We start from the raw sequence: 20,397 nt of genomic DNA on the forward strand, positions 1-20,397 counted from the left end.
TAGATTAAATTACATTTTTTCCTCAGAATTCACGCCAAAGATGAGTGAATTTTGTATCTCATGGTCTGAGAGTCCTTCAGGTATCTTTAGAGTGGCTCCATCTGGCCACTCTACCATACAGGACTGATTGGTTGATTGCTTCAGAGTGGTTGTCCTTCTAGAAGGTTCTCCTCTGTCCACAGTGGACCTCTGGAGCTCTGACAGAATGACCATCAGTTTCCTGGTCACCTCCCTGACTAAGGCCCTTCTCAATGATCGCTCAGTTTAGGTGCCGGCCAGATCTAGAGTCCTGGTCGTTTTGAACTTCTTCCACTTATGGATGATGGAGGTCACTGTATCCCCATATTTGTGCCTCGAGACAATCCTGTTCTCGGAGGTTTGTGCTCTGACATGAACTGTTAACTGTGGGACCTTATACAGAGAGGTGTTATCCACAGGCGGACTCCAATTATGCTGCAGAAACATCTCAAGGATGTGAATACTTATGTACGTGAGCTTTCTCAGTTTTGCACATGTGCTTTCTTTCTTTTTCTCGGTGTCGTTATGGAGTGTTGTGAGAATTCTGAGGAAAACATGAGTCCTATCTATTTTAGAATAAGGCTGTAACATAATAAAATGTGGAAAAGGGGATGCGCTGTGAATACTTTCCAGAGGCATGTACAGTACAGCACCTTCTCATTCAATGTGTTTTCTTTATTTTCATGACCATTTACTCTCTGAAGGCATCAAAACTATGAATATGTATTGTCTTCAATATTTTCTGGCTTGTTAAGAGCTCATAACCTGCTGTGCAGTTATTGCTGCTGACATACTAAAACCTTGTTAAACAACCCACACACACTCAACTCATCTCCACAGAGCTCCCAGTGGACAAAAGTCAGTCCAACGTCCCCACCAGGGGTCAGTGTGGGGAGCCCGTGTTCCACAACGGCAGGCTTATTTATGACCGGCGCGTATAAATAGGCGCGAGCGTATACTGTTCGGCCGGGGTGACGGGGTCAGGAGCTGTGAATCGTCGGAGGTGGAGAGAGGAGATAGCTGGTGTCGCCCTGGGAGGGACCGTGATGAGAGGTAGTGAAAGGTCAGGCCGTAAGCGATATGGTCATAACTCATGACCGCGCGACCGGCCCCTGCCCGCCCCCCCGTAGGTGCTGCTCCGTCTCTGAGTATGTCTTTGTTAAAGCCCGTTGGGAGAGGTGTAGGCCTGTTCCATTTATGAAGGCGGACCTAACCAGACATGCATTGGTTATTGTATGCATTTGAGTTGATTTTCTTGGCAGCTTAAACATCGCTCATTAAAACGTGAAGCGTTTTAGGAATGCTCATAAACGGCCATATATTTGCTTGATGCTATCTAAGACATAGCATGTGGGGAATCTTTACTAGTGTCACATTCACCAGTCCACCCGTCAGAACGCCCTGCAAATAAGGTGTGTTACTCTTTTAGGCTGAAATGACCAATGGCAGTGCAGGATGAGGGAAAAAGTGCAGGCTGTTACTGTCAAGGTGCAGGAATAATTGCACACAAAACAAACCAGACACCGTTGTTGTTGTTGTTGTTACACATTTTACGCCAAGATCAAGGTTAGCCAGAGGTCATGACTTTCTTTAAAAAAGAAAAACGCATCTGCTAGAATTAAGGGCAGAGGTCACGCCGCATGTCTCACGCCACATCTGCAGCGCCGGAAACAGCTTCTTCCGAATAACGGTGACCGGGTATTTCGCGCGAGGGTGTCCGCAGAATGGATTACGCCGCACCTCAGCCGCGGCGGCTAATATCCTCCCCCGATACGGGCACTCCCATCTGCTCGTTTAATGCCGATCACCCGGCCTCCTCCTGCTCCCTGATTGGTTCGTCGTCGCTCTAAGCCGAGTCAGCTTATAGTATTTGTAAAAAAAAAAAAAGTGAGACACAAAGGGACACATTGGTGCTGCGGTGTGACACGTGCCGCGGTGGGTGGCTCTGTTCGGAGACGCGCCCCGAGGCTCCGTAGACACTCCATCACTGGACCAGCCCCGGTGGCCTGACGGGGCAGATCATTGGCAATTAGGTCTGGCGCCCTGTGGGAAATATGTGAGGGTTAAATGCAGAAGGAGGACGGGGGACGGGGAAAAGGGAAGGGGAGCGGGAGGAGGGGAGGCGGCGCTGCGTTGCGAGCGAGGACTGAAACGCGCGTCTGGTGCACCTTCTGGCGGCCGCTTACCTGCGCTACGCGCGGCTGATGTGGACCTCTGCGGTGCTGCCGCCACCATGCCTGCCCGCGACGGTAAGCTGCTGCATTAGAGCATCAGCGCGCTTACACATGTGGTTATTATGCGCTTATTACACGGTAACGAGGTAGCATCATTTTCGGGTCCTTTATCCATCGGACTGTGAGAACAGTCTTCTGGCGTGTGAGGAGTTTATTTTAATCTTAAACCAGTGTCATAATTGGATTGGGATCAGGACTCGGACTGGGCCACCGTTCGTTTTACCTTGTTATCTTGTTAGCGGCCTGAGGTAAACGTTGCAGTGTTATTTTCGTAGCTCTCTGCTACCACCTTCGCGCATGGCGCCTTCAGTACATTGCCAGACATTGCAGGTGGTAGTAACCTAGCGGGTAACACGCTCGCATATGAACCAGAAGACCCAGGTTCAAACCCCACTTACTACCATCGTGTCCCTGAGCAAGACACTTAACCCTGAGTGTCTCCAGGGGGGGACTGTCCCTGTAGCTACTGATTGTAAGTCGCTCTGTATAAGGGCGTCTGGTAAATGCTGTAAATGTAAATGTAAAAAGGCACCGGACAGTGGCAGGCTGGGATTGCTATTAGAAATTACTGAGGCCACTACCGTGTGACCCCCCTAGACTTCTCACTGGGGACATGTGACGTTCACTTTGGAACAATACGGCTGATTATTATGTGCCGTTGATCCTCTGCAAGTGGCAGTTGTGGAGGCTTCAATACAACACACAACAGAACCAGGGCTTCCGGAAAGCATATCACCCCAAATTCAAGAAGACAGCTGTGAAGGGTCAGTACACACTTTCCACCTTCGACGACCGACGTTTCCTGAATATGTGCTCATCCGCGCCGTATAATGCATGTTGTAGACCACAGTGATTAGTGATTATTGTTCACTACCCGACCCTCTGGACTGACTCCCACTTTCTTGCTGGGCTTAATAATCATTTTGTTCTGTTTTTTCATTATGCAACCGCACATAAAAAGCAGCGCTTCGGTTTTCACGCGTAGCGCGCTGCATGTTCCTCATTGGGAAGAAATGGCCCCGGGCGGTATTTTGGACACTAATGTCAATGCAGAGGAGAACACTTGTGCAAGGATCAGACTACATGATATTTTCGTCTTTAGCGATGGTCACCGTGTCAGATTGGGCAATCGCAGTGCCAATAACTCTTGGCTCTTGTTTAACGACGGGCCAGCCACCCACGGTGTAGTCTTATTCTACAAAAAAAACGAGACGTTTCTTCTTTCGTCCTCATTTTCCCCGATACAATGCAGGACACAAACTTGAGGTAACATTAGCAAGCTTGTCCCGACATTCAAGTGGAGAGAACAAGAGGACCCAGCATTCATCACCTCGGATCTATTGTTGCTCGTTAGTTTCGTGGAATCTGAAGGAATGCTCGCAAGTGGCGAAAAGCCATGTGCGCACACACACACACACACACACAAACAAACAAACATAACACTCAAGCGAGAGAGGACTTCCGCACACCCTGAAAAAGGCCGAAAAGGTGCTGGAGCCGTGAAACGTTAGCCCCTCGGTGTAGAGTTACGGGAGATTTCACCGTCTCTGGTTTCCTGCGAACTCCCGGGCGCAGCGGGGCCGGGGGGGCCATTGTTCGCGGGGTTTTCATAGGGAAGGTATGACCTGCTTTTTTGCCAGACCGCGGCTCTTGAAGGTAGCGCACTCCTCTTCTCCCCCCGCCCGGGCATTGTGGCCGGCCAGCGTCCCGTTACAGGCGAGGCGGGGTGTGTACGCCGGGCAAGGAAGCCAGCGTGAAGTGGACAGAGGACTCTCTGTCTGGAGGTAAGTCTATCCGTGGCGTGGTCTCTCCCCCCCACCACCCCCCCCAGCCTCGGTTTATGGAAGCGGTGTCGTTCTCACAGGCGTGGCGGGGGGGACTGGAAGGGTGAGAACCATCCGAGTTGGCCAGGAAGGCCTTTGTCGCCTTTGACAGAACACAACAACGCTAGGAATTCTGCAGGAAAAAGCACCGGCGCTATCTTGCGTACAATCTGTTCAAAGTGGCTTTGAGGTCCGGGACGTCACCGAATGGCTAATGGGCCGCTAGCACGTCTGCCATGTTGGCCTTTAAGCCAAAACTGCAATAACAAAATTTGACCTTGAGAAATCTGGAATTTGTATGTGTAACATGCAACGCAATTACCCGTCATAAGTTATGACTATTTTCCTGCTCCTTGACCCTTTCACGCTTCAAATTCACAATGTCTAATGGCTCATGGGCTTTGACAATTTGCCATAAATTATGCTTAACGTGATCTTAACATGACATGAGTGTTTGGGAGCCATGAAGTCATTATTAATCATTAACGTTCATCACAATGCCACCCCAATGATGCCAAATGCCTCTTCGTAGACATACGCGACTATGCAAACGCGTCCGCAAACACCCACATGGACTTCCAGTGGAATATGAATAAAATGCAAACTCTTCACTGAGTCAATGCCGACCCCAAAAGAACCGTATTTGTTCTGCAGAATGGCGGCGTGTGTTTGCCTGCTGTTTTCCATACCCTGATACGGGCCGCGAGACGAAGGCGTATCGGCTAGGCCCGCTGCTCCGTCTGCCGACACTGATTTGAACACCAAACCTGAACATTTCTCCTCATTTATGGCATTTATCAGACACCCTTATCCAGAGCGACTTACAATCAGTATTTACAGATTCAGTCCCCCCCTGGAGCAACTCAGGGTTAAGTGTCTTGCTCAGGGACACAATGGTAGTAAGTGGGGTTTGAACCTGGGTCTTCTGGTTCATAGGCGAGTGTCTTACCCACTAGGCTACTACCACCCCGCTACTACTGCCCCTCTGCTCTCCTCGGCACTCCCTCGCCCAGTCCCTGATGGACCCGGCTGCCCACTAATGGGCGGGGTTTGCAACCCATGTTCCTGCAGCAGCAATGCATGCCGATATCTGATAAGAAAAAAAGACCACAAAGTCAGAGGTTCAAAGCTCACTTGCTACCATTGTTACTTACTTCCATTACTACCAAAGCACTGAACCCTGAGTGTCTCCAGGGGGACTGTCCCCGTAACTACGCTCTGGACAAGGGCGTCTGATAAATGCCAGAAACGTAAATGCATTCGGACGCTGAGTAAAGTGTCTTGATGAGCTTCTATGCATCACGTTATAGATTCCGAGATCCTGAGATCTACTTTTTTGACCGTCCCAGGCCGACAAGCATGAAAACATACGCGCAGGTTCGTCCGCAGCGAACAGCGAAACACCGAACTTGTAGGAATGCGCGTGTTTTCCCTCGAGCGCCTTAGCCGCGTCAGGTGACTTTGTAAATCAGGGGAAAGGAAATCAAAGTATTTCGCATGAAACACATTAACGCCACTGGAATGTCGGAAGCTCGCGAGGAATGCGTTAAAGCTTTTTAAGCCCGATTCGGGGGGAGCGACCGGGTCGCTGCAGGGCAGGCTTTTCCTCCTGTAATATAACCCGTCCCGCGAACGGCCTGAGCCGCCGCCATATTTCAAATGCGAGCGCCGATGCCAATGTGCCCGGCAGGCTCCCGTAGTTAAGTGGGCTTTACTCTCTCTCTTTCTCCCCCGCCGATAATCAATATCTTCGCTGAAATGCAGGTCAAGGGGGCCACTGCCGTGGACCGGTGCTCCGTGACGACTGAGATTGTGCTCGACTCTAAAATCATACAGCTAAAGAGCTCAAAAGATCTTCTAAATGAATTCTAAATTCTAATTCTAAACGCTCATTTTGCATATTGTGCTGGATTTTAATGGTGATAATTAAGGCTCTGCACATGCACCATGACGGTCAAAAAAAAAGGTTTGGACACGATGGACACCTGTAATCGGAAGGCTGCCGGTTGAAATCCCGAACTGCCACTGAGCAAAGTACCCTCCCCACACACTGCTCCCTCAGTGGATGGGGTGAATACACATTTCACCGCCTGTTCTTTCCCTCATTACTGGTCTGCACGTCATTCATAACACGACCATTGATACGGGCGAAGGAAAAGTAGCAACAAGGGCTCAACAGATAGCAACTCCACATCAGGGTTGTTGGAAAAACGATCTCCATTGCTTAACTTGGTTGAGAGTAGCCAAGAGTGCGAAATGCCATCATTGCAGCATTTATGGCATTTACCAGATGCCCTTATCCAGAGCAACTTACAATCAGTAGTAACAGGGACAGCCCCCCCCTGGAGACACTCAGGTTTAAGTGTCTTGCTCAGGGACATGATGGTAGTAAGTGGGATTTGAACCTGGGCCTTCTGGTTCATAGGCGAGTGTGTTACCCACTAGGCTACTACTTTTATAAGTTTAGAATCTTAAATCTTCACTGCAAAAGTGCTCCAGTGAATGAGTAGGTGTCAGGTTAATCACGACACTCCTGATAATTTGCTCTGATGCTAAGGAAACACTGAGAACCTGATAAGCCCGCGGTCTCGCGCCACGTGTCTCTGTTTGCCTTTCCGCAGCTATTCAGAGGTGGTCCATTTTCCTCAGGTTGTATTTTTGACCCGGTGATTAACGAGAGGCAGGACTTCACACCTCAGCGCCCGTGTGGAGCAGATAAGGGCTAACCAGCGACAGCGCGGGACCTGTCAGCCGGCCAAGGCCGGGCCCACCGGGGGCTGGGGACAAAGTGGCAGCAGCCAGCTGCTGGAATTGCGTGCCTGCCACCTTCTTAAGGGATCTGAAACTTGTTTGGCTGGTGTGTACTAATCATGGTGTACGGTTACTTTTATTATTGTGGGTAGTTATGCTTTGTGACTTTACTTATCGAACCCAGACCACGAGGATAACTGGGCCTCACATTTCCTCTGCCCACCAAGGGTGACGGGTTAAAAGCAGGGGACACATTTCGTTCCCGTTCACATATTTCAGCTGCGTTGGGCCGCATTTTTCACGATGTTCACCCTCTGGTCCGCATGGATGATCAGGTCGAGCTTTGGTGCCGTTTATCTTCGGAGGGGGGTCCTGTGCAGATCCACGTTTAATTTTTTTCTTCAGATGTTGAAATGTTAATGCAACTGATTCAAGCTCTCTCACAAACTGTCTGGCACGTTCCAGATTTTTGGGGCAGTGGTGGCCCTAGTGGTTAAGGAAGCAGCCCCGTAATCAGAAGGTTGCCGGTTCGAATCCCAATCAGCCAAGGTGCCACTGAGGTGCCACTGAGCAAAGCACCATCCCCACACACTGCTCCCCAGGCGCCTGTCATGGCTGCCCACTACTCACTCAGGGTGATGGGTTAAATGCAGAGGACAAATTTCACTGTGTGCACCGTGTGCTGTGCTGGTGTGTATTTAGATATATTCCGAGGGCGCATGCGCAGAGCCGAGTCGCTGAACATCTGGTTTCATGTCTCCAGAAGCACCTAACGTCCAGGTTTTGACTCAGTCGTTCGTTTTTTTTCCACGTTCATCCTGCGCCATTCATCAGCACCCTCCGTCGCGTCTGTCGGCTGTTTCCATGGCGACCGAAACCGGCGCGGAACCAATGAGCGCAGCTCGACGGCGCTGAAAGGAGGCGCGGCGTCACACGTCGTCGCGCTGTTACTTGTTTTCTCGCGGCGGACTGTCGGGCCGGCGGATACTTGCCACGGAGAACTAAGAGGACCGGGAAGGACGCGCGTCCGTCCGGAGAGCGCGCGTCACCGAAGCCGGCGCGCTCCCGCGGCCACGGCGACGCGCACGTCTCCCACCTGCCGCGGCTCCGCGCGCGCCCTTCCGGGGGTTCCGGGGACCCGAATCGGTAAGCGCCCCCGCGCGTCGTGCGTGACATTGCGTTCCATCAGGACGCGCAGCGACCCGGTACCCGCGGTACCCGGTAGCGCAGGAGTACGTGACCGGAGTTTAAAGAGCCGTTTCCGGTCCAGAACAGGGTCACCGAGGTCGTCGCTACTGACACCTGACGAGTCCGGAGCAAAATCCCCTTTAAAAAAAAGGACAGAGGGGGTCAAACAGTCACTGTGGTCCTCTGAGGATGAAGATAGCAGTGATGATGGGGGACCCCATGTTGCTGGACCGGGTGGCCCCGCCTCTGTGGCGTCTAGACAGACCCTTGCCTCACTCGAGGGGTCCTTGAGACCCTCCTGGCGGCTGTTCCACGGCCCGCCTTTGTTGCCATTGTGGCGCCGGGGACCCCTGCAGCGTGTTTGGCTGTTCCAGATCGAGGGAACCCGCCCGGGCGGCACTGACTGGGGGACATTTAGAATGGGGCAGCGGTGGACTAGCGGGTAAGGTCGCCGGTTCGAATCCCGAGCCACTGAGGTCCCCTTGGCGAAGGTACCGTCCCCACACGCGGTACCTCCCCACCGCTCACCAAGGGTGATGGTTACATACAGAGGACGCTTTTCACCGTGTCACCGCGCGCTGTGCCGTGTTTCACACTGTCGGTCACTTCACTTTCAGAACGAGAAGATCCTGGCGGAATATGATGGGCTTGATCAGGAGGATACTTCACATTTGATTGTTTTGCGGGTTTTTTTTTTTTTTTTGTCCGCATTGTACAGGCAACAGTTTCCAAAGTTCAGGATTTGAACAGATCCAACAACCTGGACGCCCCTGAAAAGCGTATTTATCACGGCCCGGCAGAACCGGCAAACGCACGAGCTTCTGAGTGGTGGCCGCAAATTGAACAAAATGTCCCGTAAACTAGAGCAGGTCGTATTTTGACTCTGTAGACAAAGAGCATCCTGATTGGCTTTCTTAGCAAAATAAGTTTACTTAGCAAAACATCTCTATGATAAATTATATGATAACTGGTTCAGTGGAGCATCATGGCAGAGGAAGTTTTTTTTTTTACCAAAAATTTGGTAAAAACCTTTCGAAAAAATCGAGTAGTTCAATATGAGAATGTAGACCGTGATCAATTTTGATCGTGATCAAGCTTTACTCGGCCTCTAACGGTCTCACAATACTGGACTACGGTGCTTTTTCGGTTTTCTTTGCTTCACCGGTGTTCCTTATCTACAGAGACACATTCTGTTACCACCGTTTTAAATATCGGCATAACCTTGGGTTAAAAAAATTGATGAGCAATGCACTGCCCCTTAAAATGTTTATTACCATAAACCATCACTGCAGTGCCCCTTTTTTGGCAAATAAGTTGCCTTTTCATGCCTATTTCTGCGTTATTGAAGTGCTGAAAAGCAGCCAGTCATATTTAATGTAGTAGCCGCGTACGGTGTAGTATATACCGTAACGCTGTAATGCAGGGTGTCTCGCTGACACGACCGGGCCAAATGATGGTTTTAGGGCCTGAAAACGGAGAGCCTGACATAACGGCCCAGACATCTCCGGCATGGCAGCATGACTGATGTCCGCCTCGCCGGGTGGCTTCCTCTGGCTCCTGTTCGCGCTGACACCTTAAGTCTCGGCGCATTCTTTGAACCCCAGGGGGGGCGGGCGGGTGGTTGGGGGGGCAGTGGGGCGTCCTGCGTGCGGAAGGATTCTGTCGCGGCCGGCGAGGTTCTCCGGTGCCTCGCCTGCTGGACCTGTCATTCTCTCTCGAAGAAAGAGGAGAGAAATGGCGGGACGCTGGGTCCTCTTTTTCGTCCGCATGCTAAACATTTACATTTACAGCATTTACCAGACGCCCTCATCCAGAGCGACTTACAGTCAGTAGTTACAGGGACAGTCCCCCCCTGGAGACACTCAGGGTTAAGTGTCTTGCTCAGGGACACGATGGTGGTAAGTGGGATTTGAACCTGGGTCTTCTGGTTCATAGGCGAGTGTGTCACCCGCTAGGCCACTACCATCCTATCCCATCATCTGCTGACGGGTCTGAGCTCCTGTCATGGAGTCCTGTAGAAATGAGTCCTAATGGCCGCTTCGGGCCCGTTTTAGTGTGCCGCTGGTCCATTTGATCTATTTGCGTTTTTGAGGGGGTAGTAAAAGCCAGTGAAATCCGAGAGATTGCAGGGAAAGTCAGCTCGGCGAGTTAACTTTTAGCGGCCCCTCGCGGCTTCCGCCCCGCGTGGGGCGGGTGGAATCACGGCCTGGACATAGCTGGAATGCTTGTGGCGTCACACGCGGACTCCTCGGCGCGGAAAGGTGCCGCGCACCAGCCGCCGCTCCTCCGGCCCCTTCCAGACGTGCTCGCGTCTGCGTCTGAAAATAGCGGCCGGGCCCGGGCGAGGGCGGGCTCGGCTTCTCACGTCCTTGTGTCTTTTGCCTCCAGAAAGCAGATTCGGCGTGGCACGCTGAAGCCTGAGACGCCGCCCGGGCAGGACAGTGGACTTTAAGCGTTGCAGAAGATGTCTGCTTCTCCAGAGATGTAACCCGGTAAGAACGTTGCGCCTCTCGTCCCTTTCAAGCCTTATCTCCCTCGTTTGGCTTCATTATATAAAAAAAAAAGTTGTTATTACATGAAATAAGTCACATTTTTGCATTTCCGCATCAGACCGGCGTTTAAAAAGTTAATAAGAATAGACAAAACGTCGTATCTGACGTCTGTCAAGCGACAGTTGGAGAAGATAGACGAGGTTGGGGGGGGGGAAGTGGACGCGTAGATTAGTTATCTTCGGGGCCCCTGTGATTAGACGCCAGAAGGGCCTCCAGATCTGGACTACCGTAGAAAGGGATGGCTGAGGGACAGGTGACGTCCACCGGGACAGGTCTGTGACCAAGGCTGTAAAAATGCGTAGAATCACATGTTGTTTGTTACGCCGTGGCACGTTGTATTGAAAGGGCTCGGAATCCGTTAAAACATGGTCACGGCGCAGAGTTTCAACCTCGTGGTCATGCGGGCAGAATTATTCAGAGTACAATATATCATCTGACGAGAGAAGGAGGTCAGGAATAGCGTTTAGTAAAACTTTCGGGGCCGCTCACAGCTCACAGCTCGTGCGGAATCCGTCCTTGCGTCCAGTAATCATTAACCCCCGTGATACCGACCTCCCCGTGTTTTGTTTTGTTTTTTTGTCTCCTTCCTGTGAGGTTCCTGTTAACACAGCGGACCCAGTTATTTCCTGTCAGTAACAATACGGAGAGAACAAGAAGGTGCTCCTTCTCATGAGCTCATAGAAAAGCACCCATTGGATATTTGGAAGATGCACTGTCTTAAACCGTCCTTTACTCCTCAACCCCTAATGCAAAAAACCCCACATTCATCTGTAAATCAGATTTATAATAATAAAAATAAAAAAAATGTATATGATGTATGTATAAGAATCCCACAGACGTTTCTGGAGGTTGTCCTGCTTCTCCGTGTTACTTCAGGCTTTCGTGCTTTCCGAGGCATGAACTTTTACACGGCGACTGATGTGTGGCCGCTTCAGCGGCGTTCCACTCATTCCGGACGCCCGTCGTAGACCCCCCGCCTTCGTGGCGTGCAGCAGGACCGCATTATTTTTAACTTTTCGCATTAAGACGTCTGATCTCTGTTTCCCCTAAACCTTGTTATGCTTTATTTGTGACATTCGCGTGCAGATCAAGTGTGCAGTCTCCACATTCTTGCCTGCTATCGATTATTAATAGATTCATAACATGCCCATGTTAGTGTAATAAGGCATAATGACTAAAACACACATAGCTATGTCGCTAATGATCGTCTAATCTTGGCGGCGATCATCTCGATTAGTGGCGAGACCTACTGAACACGCGGAACTTGGCAACTCGCTAGGTTACCAAAGGTCAAGCACGTAATTAACAGATGGTTTCCTGAGCCTCGGGGTGGCCCCGGGCGGGCAGAGAGGGGCTCCGCTGCCGATGCCGTTCCGATAGTTGTCAGATCGGTCACGAGGGAAACATTAGGGGCTTCGGACGTTGAGTGGACGGCAAATCTTCCAGAATGTCCCAGGGTGCTAGTAGCCTAGTGGGTAACACACTCGCCTATGTACCAGAAGACCCAGGTTCAAATCCCACTTACTACCATCGTGTCCCTGAGCAAGACACTTAACCCTAAGTTGGTCCAGGGGGGGACTGTCCCTGTAACTACTGGTTGTAAGTCGCTCTGGATAAGGGCATCTGATAAACGCTGTAAATGTAATATGTAAATGTACCGGTTCCGGCTGTACTAAAGTTAAACTTAAAGGACACAATAATAATAATACATTAGAATACAAGAGTATATTTGTTGATTAGCCCATGATGCGAATGCTGTGCATCATTTTCTACCACCGACAGTGGATAGAATTTCCGGAATTTGCATTAATCCTTCAAACAAACACATTTTTGAGCGGCGTGTGTGCGGCGGACCCCCGTCTCCATCCACGAATCCCACCGCTCTTTGTTTGTAATTGCCCTAACGCTTTGCCACGTGCAAATGGACAATGAGGGCTTCCAGAGAAATCGCCGGTGCTCTGTTTATCTTTGTCCGCCGCGTGCGAGCGTCGGTTCAGCTCAGGTTCACAATCCAGGGCTTACAGGCGACCCCCGAGGTGCCCCGATAATTCAGGTGCCATTGCTGTTCTCGTAATAGCTGCATTACGACCATGAGCTTCATTAAAGTTTCTTTTTTTTATTTACGTTATTAGAGGTGTTAATACCATGATGAGATGTTAATAGACGAGACCCAGAGCGGGTCCAACACGCCCAGCAGGTGGTTTCAGGGGCGACTGACAAGGTGCGAAAAGTAGCACCGTTCGTGGCATCTTAGATACTACAGTGTTTTACAGTAATTGATTTTTATAAATAATATCAGGTGTAAACATTCCCAATATTCATAGGCCCGGTCCTTCATTTTGCCAATATATATCAGAATATCAGATACATATTTTTTTGACGATAATTTAAAAATGCATGCATGCAGTGATCATTGCGGCACCATGTGCATGGAGTGGGAAAAATAATATAATATTTAATACAGTATTGGGGTGATTCTCGTGAAAGATAAATAAAACCTGTATCCATGTTTATCCTGACATAATTACGTTTGTAATGATAATGAAACTGGATCATGGTGTCTCATAACATTATTACAGCATATAAATTGTTATATGTCTCTAAATCACTCCTCAAAACATGAAAAGTGAACAAGAATTCTAATAATATTCGATCGTTTTTTTTTTCCCAACGAGATGACTAAGGACAAGTTGCATTACTATGTTAGGATATGATGTTATAATAACTAGATAAATAATTACATTTTCACCATTTGTAAATTCAAGTTGCATTATACAAGTGTGGGTGGCGGTGTGAATTTATTTATAATTATGCTTTTTAATTTATTTTTGACCTCATAGTGTACTTTCTCTGCCTACTTTACATGCTATTAGAGGCTCATTGTCTCCCAGGACTGATTTTTTATTTTTTATTTTTTGTCCTCATTGGGCTCTTGTCCAGCGAGCCTGCTGCTTGGTGCACCACTGATCGATAAGTGCAACACCGTGGAAAGCGCTTGGCACCTTTTCAAATTGGATTTTGCCTGCCGGACACCACAGGGCCAATTACATAATTGCTTCAGGGCTGCAGATTTGGATGGTTCATACGTCATGCCGCGCGGACATGAATGCAGTGAATAGCCTCTGGGTCACAGACTTTTCAATCCGGTAATGTATGAGAGTAACGGGAATATATACTGCTTTGGTGTTCCTTTCATTTTTCACAAAGAGTGCATTTTTGTGTTGCAATGCATTTATATAATCATGGTGCTTCGCTTATATGATTTAGTTTTTCTTTTTGTAATAAGCACCATTGTTAGAATGCATTACCTGGGTTGAGGAAAAGACATTTACATGTGTTTTGCGTAGCAAAGTGAAGTAATACTATCCTTATTCGGAAGTCTAAAAGCAAAAGTGTTGCTCAAATGGGCTACAATTAAAATAACCTGTGGTGGGGGGGTTAAAACAACACAACTTCACAACAGACCGTCTAATGTAAATTTTGAAGACAAATTGGCCTTTTTAGTGGATGCGGGACTTGTTGTGCCCACATTCCTCACATGAACATGCAGTATAAATAGCCTGGCTGGAGTAATTTGTTATGAGTCAGGGAAATGGCTTAAAATAAGGGAGGGGAAGGGGGGGGGCAGCGTTCGCAACTTCCTCATAGCCTGAGTGTCTCCAAATCCTAGTCTGAAGACACAATAGCTCTCGTTTTTTGGGGTGGAAAGGCAGGTGCCTGAAGGCAGGGGAAAAGGGGGCAGGTAGGTAGGCCTTAACCGCAAAAATATGGACTTGGCAGCAGATGACCACCATAGGTTTTTCAGATCCTCACACTAATGCCGATATATAATGCAGATGTAGATTTTTTTATCTGACACAATACAACTAATTAATAATAAATTGAATGGTAAAAAACTTTTTACTTACTTAATGTTACATTTAACATGAAAGTAAATGAAAGTATGACTGACGATGCTGATTTTCTACTTGTCCAAGTAGTGGCTGCATATTTATATGCCGAGTGATATTGGCGGAGCTGGGGTGCGTCACGGATGGCCGTGTCGATAAGGGCCCGCCCATCGATTTGCTCGCACTCTTTGCTGCATAATTAACTTTGATTACGAGCGGCCGTGACCTTCACAGAACAACTGTTTGGCTCTTTAGTGTATCCGTTAGAGGTGTGGGTCTGCAACGGACGCACAAAATTAGAGCTTTAACCTTAACCTCTAGTCAATAAATATTTGTATTCATTTGTTACTATTTTATTATTTAAATTTTTTTTTGTAATTTATCTATTCCTGTTTTCTATTCACGCTGGCCTCTCAGGCTCAGTTTGGATGTCTGAGAAAAGTGTCACCGTCTTGGGACTTTAAGACACGGCCCCGTCTCCAAGGCGGCTGTTATTGCAGCGCCAAGCATGTGTTCCACCCCACGTCCTCTGCCAACAAGAGTTTGGCCCTGGGGAGCCCGAGGGGGGTCTCTGCCAGCATCACATCACAGGGCACAACAGGGCAGTAAGACGCTCAGCGTAAAAATAAACACAAACGCACATAGCGTTTCCCGGTTCGATCGACAGTGCGAGAAGCTGGTCACCGCTCGGGCACGGTGTGGGTGTGGAAGCCTGGGGGGCCCCGCCCCTTCCCTCACAGGGCCCACTGTCCGGCCCCTCGCCCCCCAGCTGTTGTGTCGCCGTCCGTCTGCCCGCCTGAAACCGAATATCATAATCTGCTCTTCATTTAATGCTGACAGGCCGCCACAACCTGTGATTTATCCAGGTCCGCTTGTGTTCCTGGGAAACGCGTCTTATCCTGGATTTACGGCGTGCGAAGGCCTGCGGGGATTTATTTTCAGGACGCACTTTTATTGGGTCCCTGCGAGAAGCGTGATTGGAGCATAAAGCGGGGTACAATTTTAGGCGCTTATTTCTGCACCGCCGGCGTATGCGAGGGTGTTTGTTTACATACTTTTATGCCCTCACAGCTAGCGGTATTAATGTGGCCCGGCCCCTGCGCCCCGTGCCGCCGGTTGTTGCCGGTGCCCGTTGCTCAGGTGCGTGGACAACATTCTGACACGCAAAATTCTCAAATCGTTGCCGTCTGTCCTCCTGCCCATATATGTTCCAAGCGAGACGCCGGCCCAGGGGCTGATATTTCAGTCCGCTATCTCGGATTTCCAACATGTTACCAACAGCACGTCGCAAGTGTTGCCATTGGCTGATGTTCCGTCAAACGGCCTGAAATAGTGACGCATTTCGTCTATATACAGTTCTAACTAGCTAGCTGGATCGCCGGACGTTATGCGCCTATTTCGGTCGCGGCGTGCTGGGTCGGGAGGGGTCGTAGTGTCTTGATACAACACCCACAAATGATCGCCCCGCAGTCCCATATATTTACCACGCCGCGTTCCACTTCCCATTTTAATACAGAAACACCTTGAGTGCTCACAAACTGTAAGGAATGCTGACTGGTTTGGGCCGAAAGCTCGGCCCATCAAGTATTAGTTCAAGCATTGTGCTGACGCATGCAACAATATTAATATCAGCTCTGGTATCTTTTGCAGGGTAGTGTGAGCGTTCCCAATACGACCTGCAGGCGCGGCCTTCAACATGTACACAGGTGTGTACATTTTCCTTTTTTTAGTTCATTTATATTGTGCAGCTTCTGCTTTATACAGCCGGTTTGCTTAAGCTTAGCCTTAATGGGACGAAGAAGAAGAAGAAGAAGGAAGAGCAGCCACGCCGTTGTGTGTGGGACCGCAGCACGATTTCCCACCCGTGCGCCTGAATCCACAAGCTGAAAAGGAGACAATGGGCGAATGCCGGCTCCTTCCTGAGTGTGCAGGAGTACAGGAAAGCGCCAGGGAACGTTTGTGCTCAAGTGAACCATGTTCAAGGTTTCCAGGTCGTGAATATTCCAAATATAAAATAGGTCTGATGGAACTGGACTGCAGCATCTTGCATCCTATGGATTCACTGTGACAAAGACTAAATAGTCATTTTGTGCTTTATTATTCACTATTCACTGCACTTATTCACTTTTGGAAGATATTATGTAAGAAATGTTTCTCAGATATAACATTAAAAGCAGTTTAGATTACAGATCTATGGTCCGGGATTTCTGCATGCGGAAGGCAGTGTTGATTTCAATGAAGTGCTTTGAGGCTGTGTGGCTGCATTTTAATGCCTGTGCTTTAATGGCCGCACACGGGGCCTGTGATTGCATGCTGCCACGCTTCCCGCAGACAGTGGAGGATGCATTCGCAAAAGCGCCACCCTCACTCTCACTCTAGCACCCATGAAGCGCGTCCAGAGCTCACCGAACTTGTGTGGGGTCACAGGTACTCACGCCACGACACAAAACCATCTACGTCTGCACTGCTGGCCAAAAGTCATAAACGAATGCTATTTGCATGTGGTTATAAATATATACTGCACGTGCATTTATATAAATAAAATATACTTATTGGTGAAATTCGGCAAATTCTGTCACTCAAGACTGAAAAAAAAAAAAAAAAAATTCTGTCTAAGGCTTTTGCACAGCACTGTACATGCCCTCCATTTCTCCTCTGCTTTCTTCTATCCCCATCCCAAATTCTGCACCCCCTCCCCTGGGAGTCGTCGTCTATTCCCTCTCATCCCACCCGCCCGTGCACATCCTTCAGAGGCTCATGCCTCTGAAGTCCTCTCCCTCCCCTAAACCTAAAAGGGCAACGGCGTATCGCATCAGCGGGATGGTTGCCACGGTTGTGCGGCGCCGTGGCAACGGTTGTGTGCATCAGTTCTCCCACCCCGCTGCTTCTCGGCCAGCGGACTTCAGTGGACTACGACCTCACACAAACATTTGGCAACCGGAGCAGCAAGCGATTCAATTGCAATCTATTCATCACTCCTCCTGTTCAATCTCTGTCCTTTCCGTTTCTTGATCTGAACTCAGATGCTACATCTGTTATTTTTAAAAGTTGTAATCATTTGTCGTATTGCCCTGATAGCATTTTTTTTTTGTTGTTCTTTAGGTACTGAGTCTTACTCCCCCGAGTCAGGTATGGAAAGTGATGCAGTTCATAGCATTATCCACCGAGTAGAGCTAAGAGCACTAATGTCTCATGATAAACTGCAAAATAACATTTAACATAAAAAAGCATGTTGGTTAACTCGTTAATTTTGTTCAGTAGAAGCACTACGTGTTTTTTTTCTTGAAAACCCATAATATGTACCTAATGGAATGTTAGCAAACATGCTAACTATAATCAGCCTCGTTTTGACTAACGCTGCTGTGGCAGAAGCTAGTTGTAAAAGCTAAAGAGGATTAAATATACTTCACATTTCGTACATTAGACATATGACTCTGTGCTCTTTTGCCTTACACCATGTAGATGTCTGGAGGTCCTGCAGCACAAGCGAGGGGCTCAGAAACGGAGATGCCATCAGCTCCTCATTGGCAGCTAAGGGCTTTAGAAGCGTCAGGCCAAACTTTCAGGAGAAGAAATCGCCAACGCTGGTAGGTGCAGCTACATTGTGCCGGCCGCCATTGACTCCCCATTGTCTCGAGAGCATTTCCTTTCCTCAGGAAATAGTTTTGATTAAGAGCTGGCGCACAATATTTCGTACTGGAACATGTTTTAGGAATTTCATGTGTACATTGCATTGTGTGGCCTTTAGCCAACGCTCTTATCCAGAACGATTTACAGCCAAGGGACTCAAGGGTCAAAGGGTCAAGGGTCCTCCTCAGGAACAAAATGGTGGTTGCGACCTTGTGCTCATCTGGCTCATAAACATGAACATCTTACCAACTCGATTTCTACTACGCTACGTTTATATCTCTTGTGTGACAAAGTAAAATTCTACTTATAAAGATATGAGTAGGAATTTTTGGTCTTTTGCTAATGTAACAGTATATACTAAATATATTTCTATACCAGAATGAAGTTTCTCCCTCGCCAGGTTACTACTGCTCAACGTTTATATATCTTGTTTTGTTAATGTAACTGGATCCTGCTCACTGTTTCCTTCACAGCAAAAAGAGATGAGCTGGTATAGAGCTATATACACACATAGCTCTATGTCCAGGATATGAGCATTTTCCTTTTTGCTCCAGATCATGGCAACTTAGGTCTCAACTGCCAACTCAAACTTATGCCTGAAAACAGGAACAAGGAACACTTGAGGACAGATTAGGCATCACAAATTTTGCCGTTGGGAAAAAATATTTCCCAAGGGATAAAATGAACTGAGCAAATATTATGGTTGGACTGATTCATTAGAAACTATTATCACCAATAATGCGTTCTATGTAATTATTTGCTTTGCCCCTATATTTATGGTATATAGTGCTGATCAGTATGTGCTTGATGACATGCTTTGTTTCCTAACGATCATTATATTTGGTTCTGTGTAATGCGAAAGACTGTGTGTGTGTTTCCAAGGACTCTCCTCCCCGGAGAGAAATTTTCTTATTTAGCTCTTATTTGCCTTCCTTTATTAGTGATACACCAGCACATACTCTCCCTCAAGCAGCTCACTGTGACCCAGTGATGTTCGCTCAGAGCGCATGCGACACAGTCTCCAGGCTCTGGAGCCTCAGACTGCAGACCAACGTGACATCAAAGCCCGCGGCGAGCTTTTAAATACATATTCACCGCGGGGATGGGGGCTTCATATCATCACCACCTGCTACACAGAGCTCTGATGCCCCATCAGCCCGTATAAATCATGAATCCAAGCAGCATTAGAGGCACGTCTCTCGTCTCTTTATCCGTATCAATGCCAGACATCGAGACTTGGCCCAGTTTATATCAGTTTTATTCCCTAGATACAAATGTTATCCCTGTGGCTCGGGGCGGCTTTTATAACTATGTCTGTTGTTATTAACTAGTTATGAAATTGTTTTCAGAAGTGTTAGTATTTTGAAGTGTTCAGAACACTAATTTTATGAAGTGTATATGTATGTTTATGCTGGCTTTTGTACCAAATTTTATCAGTAATCCAGAAAATCTGGGTTCAACATGTATCAACAGGTTATAAATATACACTGCTCAAAAAAATAAAGGGAACACTTAAACAACACAACATATCTCCAAGTCAATCACACGTCTGTGAAATCAGACTGTCGATTTCACATGCTGTTGTGCAAATAGAATAGACAACAGTTGGAAATTATAGACAAATAGCAAGATGTCCCCAATAAAGGCGTGGTCACTTCTCAGTTCCTATGCATTCTGGCTGATGTTTTGGTCACTTTTGAATGTTGGCGGTGCTTTCACTGTGGTGGTAGCATGAGATGGAGTCTAGAACCCACACAAGTGGCTCAGGTAGTGCAGCTCATCCAGGATGGCACATCAATATGAGCTGTGGCATCAGGAGACATCAAGGAGAACGTAGGAGGGCAACACACCCAGCAGCAGATTCCATGAGGGTGGTATAAGGGCCCGATGTCAGCAGATGAAAGCAGGTTCACGCTGAGCACATGTGACAGATGTGACAGAGTCTGGAGACGCCGTGGAGAACGTTCTGCTGCTTGCAGTTTGGCTGTGGGTCAGTAATGGAGTGGGGTGGCATTTCTTTGAGGGGCTGCACAGCCATTAGGTACCAAGATGAGATCCTCCAACCCCATATGATGGCGCGGTTGGCCCTGGGTTCCTCCTAATGCAAGACAATGCTAGACCTGTGTCAGCAGTTCCTGAAAGACGAAGGCATTGGTCGGCGTTGGTTGCCTAGCGGTTAATGAAGGGGCCTTTAGTCCAGGTCTGGGAGGAGATCCCTCAGGAGACCATCCGTATATATATAGACCAGTGTGCGTGTGTGTGTGTATATATATATATATATATATTGAGCTGTGTGTGTGTGTGTGTATAT

At 48.3% G+C, this 20,397-nt stretch overlaps 1 protein-coding gene across 18 annotated transcripts in view; it reads left to right on the top strand.

The window, feature by feature from the left end:
- Window positions 1-4,017: 4,017 nt before the first annotated feature.
- sorbs2b (sorbin and SH3 domain containing 2b) overlaps window positions 4,018-20,397 on the top strand; it is a 36,810-nt gene continuing 20,430 nt past the window's right edge. For 14 of the 18 annotated variants that reach the window (XM_028959765.1, XM_028959773.1, XM_028959778.1 and 11 more), the window contains exons 1-6: window positions 7,760-7,972; window positions 10,403-10,506; window positions 16,107-16,162; window positions 16,788-16,883; window positions 17,559-17,585; window positions 17,919-18,043. In XM_028959765.1, the coding sequence (XP_028815598.1) occupies window positions 16,153-16,162; window positions 16,788-16,883; window positions 17,559-17,585; window positions 17,919-18,043 (258 nt within the window). In that variant the 5' untranslated portion in view covers window positions 7,760-7,972; window positions 10,403-10,506; window positions 16,107-16,152. Of the gene's footprint in view, window positions 4,037-7,759; window positions 7,973-10,402; window positions 10,507-13,690; window positions 13,713-14,241; window positions 14,309-16,106; window positions 16,163-16,787; window positions 16,884-17,558; window positions 17,586-17,918; window positions 18,044-20,397 lie in introns of those variants that run through there. The other 4 variants (XM_028959766.1, XM_028959770.1, XM_028959772.1 and 1 more) reach the window with 4 other exon arrangements.

Source organism: Denticeps clupeoides, chromosome 18 (assembly GCF_900700375.1).
Source record: "Denticeps clupeoides chromosome 18, fDenClu1.1, whole genome shotgun sequence".
NCBI classification, from domain to species: domain Eukaryota; kingdom Metazoa; phylum Chordata; class Actinopteri; order Clupeiformes; family Denticipitidae; genus Denticeps; species Denticeps clupeoides.